The 5,379-nt window shown below is 34.4% G+C and overlaps 1 protein-coding gene across 1 annotated transcript; it reads left to right on the forward strand.

The window, feature by feature from the left end:
• Nucleotides 1-3,410: 3,410 nt before the first annotated feature.
• On the forward strand, nt 3,411-4,443 carry LOC129219457 (uncharacterized). The gene has a single exon (XM_054853853.1). The coding sequence runs from the start codon at nt 3,411-3,413 to the stop codon at nt 4,419-4,421; it is 1,011 nt and encodes a 336-aa protein (XP_054709828.1). The 3' UTR covers nt 4,422-4,443.
• The last annotated feature ends 936 nt before the right edge of the window (nt 4,444-5,379 follow it).

Here is a 5,379-nt window from a genome sequence, read left to right on the forward strand (position 1 = left end):
AAAACTGCCTTCAAAAAAGGTCCTGGGAACTAAAAAGCAAAAAATAACCGATTATACTTATTACACACTATTTACTACCCAAACCTAGAAATAAAATTTATTTTACAATTCCAGTACAAGAATCAACTAAGCACTCAATTATAAAATAAACATTGATTTTAATTACTATACGATGAATTATTTTAAACACCCAACTAATTATATACGATCTCTTAATTTTTAATAATCTTTTGAAGTCGGGCCTCCTATAATTACTACCAGAATAGACTGACAACCCACCGAATCCTGATTCAAACACTAATCTATCTAAACACGAAATTAGTCTTTAAAACAAAATCTACTCAGTTTCGTTAAGTAGTAGTTTATAGGAGGCCCCGACTTCAAAAGGTTATTAAAAATTAAGAGATCGTATATAGTTAGTTAGGTATTTAAAATAATTCATCGCATAGTAATTAAAATCAGTGTTTATTTTATAATTGGGTGTTTAGTTTAGTTGATTTTTGTACTGGAATTGTAAAATAAATTTCATTTCTGGTTTGGTTAGGAAATAGTATGTAAGTGTAGTCAGTTTGTTTTTGCTTTTTAGTTCATAGGACCTTTTTTATTATTTAAAAGTAATTTATTTTTTGCTCTTTAGTGGTGTAAATATAAAATAAGGTCGTAGGATAGAGTATGTGGTACACGACGTTGAGACCTTTCTTACGCGCATCTCGAGTAAGACAACTAAGATGAGCACGATAGCGAAAGAAATAGACCACAGCGTCTCGGAGACTTCCGACGACTGTGAAGAAAGGCTTTTTCAAATGCGCAACTACGTATTTAAAAAAAATGCGGTCTTCATCATTACTTGGACTTTATCAAAGTTTGTTTTCCGAAAGCAAATGCACGAGTCGCTAAAAAAAAACAACAGAAATCGCTTTAAGTTTAAAATTGTAAAATTGTGAAAGAACGAGTATATACGTAGCTCTCAGGAGAGTCAATACTTGAAAATAGCTCGATCTGATTTAGAACCCTTTCAATTTTTAACTAAACCTCACGATGAACCAGCATTAGCAGATATGCAACAATTGATACATCTCATTTCTAATGAGAAGTAGACTGGATTCACAGTATTTAGTTAAATACATTTAAAACTTTATGGTTTCCCAAACTACAAATAAACTGAAAATTGCAAATCGTAAAATTGTAAATTATAAATTTTAACATTGTAAATTGTAAAATGTAACTTATGTTTCACAACAATACGAGTCGTGTAACTCGTGATAAAAGTCGCATGGTTCTTCAAATGCCCCCATTATGGATGAAGATAAAAAATTCCACTAGAATGAATTTTATGTTTGCTTCAGAGAATCCTTGATTCAAAATTTTAATTATGATTGCTCTTAATAATAATGTTATTTAGTACTTTCTTTCACTATGGGTAAAGAAAACACATACCTTTGTTCTACGGCATTTTTTTTAACATTGGGTTTTATATTTAATCGTTTGTGAGGGAAATTACATGAAATTCAAATTACATGAAGCCTGCTAATTAGTATAACCCTAATTCGAAATTAAACCGGCGGCATTGTGAAATAGTAAATCTAGAACACTGGTCAAACTTGAGAAATCATACACCAGTTACAACATATTATTAAAGAATATAAATTAAATCACCGGGGGAGGGGTGTTCTGTATTCAATTCCCCTTGGATTGAACACTAAATAGGTTTAAAAACTGAAATATTAAGGGGGAAAAAAACATTTTAGTGACTAAATAAAAGTTGTTTTAAATGAAAAATTATCATATAAGCTTTGTGCTACAATATGATTAAGGTGAAAAAACAACGTAAATAAAGCACAAATATTCGAGAAAATGCAGCATATAGCTATTTCAAGGCTACAATGGAGCCTCTTCATCAGTGCAAAAAGCTCACCAACACAACCAGAAGTTGCGAGAGAACTGACAAAAAACCAGGTGGACACCGGTATTTATGCCAAAGAGAGCCAACCAATAAGAATACAGGAACATGACAACAAACAACCAATCAGCGAACAGCATGTACGCTCCGGGCTCAAAGCAAGGCAAGAGACAACCAATCAGAAGCCAGGAGACAAAAAGAGTGCGAGACACCAAAGAAACAGGAAAGGCAATTATAGAAATTGCTTCCAAATATCATGAAAAAATGGAGTGCTGGAAAAATCATTGACAAGAGAATGAGAATTTTTCCAAATATGGTAAGCTTCCCAGAAATTGAGGTCATAAACCGAAAAACATTTACAAATAATCTTTGCAGATGAAAAATCAAAACAGTGACCAGAAGTCCAGCAATGCTGAGCGATGGAAGAACGAGCAAGTTCTTTATGCTTAACATAGTTTTCGTGCTCTTTCAGACGGTGCTTGAGAACATATTTAGTCTGTCCAACGTAGCCAAGTCCACACTTGCAGGAGATGCTATTTCTAAGTATAGGTCTATTCATCGTAAGAAGTTGGAATCTCTTTTCGCAAATTATGCTGATAATGCTTCTGATGTTTTCCCTCAGGTGAATCAGAATGCTGTTCTTAATCTTTCTTCCAAACACTTGACTTCAGATCAGCTTAATGCTCTCAAACTTAATAACAATTTTGCTTCTGGTTCAAAACCTTCTTTTCCTAAGTTGGTTGCTCCAATTGAGAAAGCCTTTAGATTTAGTGCTCTCACTGCTTCTCAAAAGGACTCTATTAGGCATATCATTGCCAATACTGTGGATTTCAATTCCAAATGGACTTCAAATACTTTTAGCAAGCATGCTAATTCTTCCATCAAAGTTTTGTGTTCTGATCCTGATCTAGTTGTTACTAAGGCTGATAAAGGTGTCCAAATTGTTATTCTTGACAAAAGTTCATATTTAGATAAATGTAATGAGCTCATTGCGGTTGGTCCTTATGTGACACTTCACAAAGACCCTAGTATTAGAGAGGTTAATCTTATTAAAAATGTTGTGAAATCTTCTCCTATCATCAGTGAGACTTCAAAAAGGTCTTTAACTCCTTCTGTTGCACATTGTGCCAGATTTTATGCTCTACCAAAGGTCCATAAACCCGACATTCCGCTTAGGCCTATTGTTTCAAACATTGGTACTGCTTCATATAAACTTGCTAAGTATTTAGTTTCTATCTTCTCTTCTCTTTTGGTTAGCAACTCTTTTACTGTCAGAAATTCTGTTCATTTTGTTCAGAAGTTACGTTATTTTAAGCCTCATGGTTTAACGATGGCTTCTTTTGACGTGAAATCACTTTTCACTAATGTACCGGTTATTGGGGCATTGGATTGTCTTAAATTGAGACTCCAAGAGCATCATTTTTCTAGTTTTGAGATTGAGGAACTCGTTTCACTTACTCGTGTTTGTCTTGAATAGAATACTTTTGTGTTCAATGGTACTTACTTTCGAATGTCTGAAGGTTTAGCAATGGGTAATCCTTTGAGTCCTATTTTAAGTGACATTTATTTGCACTATTTTGAGACTAAACTTTTTGAAACCATAACGTTTCCGTTCTATGTTCGGTACGTTGACGATTGCTTTGTTTTGCTTGACCAAAACCATAATAATAATGAATTTTTACTTTCTACTTTAAATTCTATCGATCCTTGCATCCAATTCACTATTGAAATGGAAACTGATAGTTCTCTTTCATTTTTGGACGTCTTTATTACTAAAAGTAATGATGAATTTATGACTTCGGTGTTTCGTAAGCCTTTTGCTGTTACACTACCTCCTCACAAATGTTCTTCTCATCCTCCAAACCAAAAGTTGGCCTCATTCAAGGCTTTTGTGTTCCGTGCTTTGAACATCTGTTCTTCCTCCAATTCTTTAAGTGCTGAGCTTTCTTATCTTAAAGCAGTGGCTTTCGATCGTGGTTATTCTCCTAGCATCATTGATTCAATTTATAATAAGTTTATTAAGCCCTCTCATTCTGAAAAGGTTTCTGCTTCTAGTGCTTCGTATACTATTGTTTTGCCTTATTATCCAAAAGTTAGTCATCAAGTTGCAAAGATTTTGAAGAAATTTGGTTTCGATACAGCTTTTTCTCCAGTTAATAAGATAAAATTTACAAACTTAAAGGACCCCATTGATTGCCATAGCAACTGGGGCATTTATAGCATCTCCTGCAAGTGTGGACTTGGCTACGTTGGACAGACTAAACGTGCTCTCAAGCACCGTCTGAAAGAGCACGAAAACTATGTTAAGCATAAAGAACTTGCTCGTTCTTCCATCGCTCAGCATTGCTGGACTTCTGGTCACTGTTTTGATTTTTCATCTGCAAAGATTATTTGTAAATGTTCTTCGGTTTATGACCTCGATTTCTGGGAAGCTTACCATATTTGGAAAAATTCTCATTCTCTTGTCAATGATTTTTCCAGCACTCCATTTTTTCATGATATTTGGAAGCAATTTCTATAATTGCCTTTCCTGTTTCTTTGGTGTCTCGCACTCCTTTTGTCTCCTGGCTTCTGATTGGTTGTCTCTTGCCTTGCTTTGAGCCCGGAGCGTACATGCTGTTCGCTGATTGGTTGTTTGTTGTCATGTTCCTGTATTCTTATTGGTTGGCTCTCTTTGGTATAAATACCGGTGTCCACCTGGTTTTTTGTCAGTTCTCTCGCAACTTCTGGTTGTGTTGGTGAGCTTCTTGCACTGATGAAGAGGCTCCATTGTAGCCTTGAAATAGCTATATGCTGCATTTTCTCGAATATTTGTGCTTTATTTACGTTGTTTTTTCACCTTAATCATAAAAGTTGTTTTAGTTTAAAATAATATTAAGGTAATTGATTCAGCTATTAAAGTAGCAAAATATATTTCATTTACTGCTTTGCTACGTAGTAAAACATTAGTAACACCTATAAGTAAAAATTAACTGACGGCGAAAATTAATCATTCATATGCCACGAGAATTATCGTATTATCTTTCAAGACGAAGGCAAAACCTTTGCTGTGAAAATACACTGGTCACGGTGACCTGTGACGTATTCCGCCCTCTGACGCAAAGATGGATTACGTACCCACAACGTGTGAAATTCAAAGTTTCTTGGATTTCTCCGAGACCCTTTATCAGACCCTTCCAAACAAAAAAAGAATTTTTCAAATCGATTCAGTAGTCTTGGAATAATACGAAAACATACATAAAAAGCCGCAAGACGAAATCATAACTTCCTTTTCTGAAGTCGGTTAAAAATAGGGAACACCAGAATATTAAAGCGGCATTACATTTGTATTTGTTTTTTCATCGGAAGTTTTTTGAAAGGATATTTCATTTATTGTAACTGAAAAATATTACAATTAGAGTAGGAGAATGTGGGGCAAAGTGAAACAGTTAAGTAGCATTTTTCAAAGTGAACAAATTTTGAATTTAACTTTCAAATTA

This window comes from Uloborus diversus, chromosome 3, assembly GCF_026930045.1.
Source record: "Uloborus diversus isolate 005 chromosome 3, Udiv.v.3.1, whole genome shotgun sequence".
Taxonomy (NCBI): domain Eukaryota; kingdom Metazoa; phylum Arthropoda; class Arachnida; order Araneae; family Uloboridae; genus Uloborus; species Uloborus diversus.

Coding starts and splice junctions, on each gene's coding strand:
- LOC129219457 (XM_054853853.1), top strand. CDS start 3,411: ATGTCTGAAGGTTTAGCAATGGGTAATCCTTTGAGTCCTATTTTAAGT.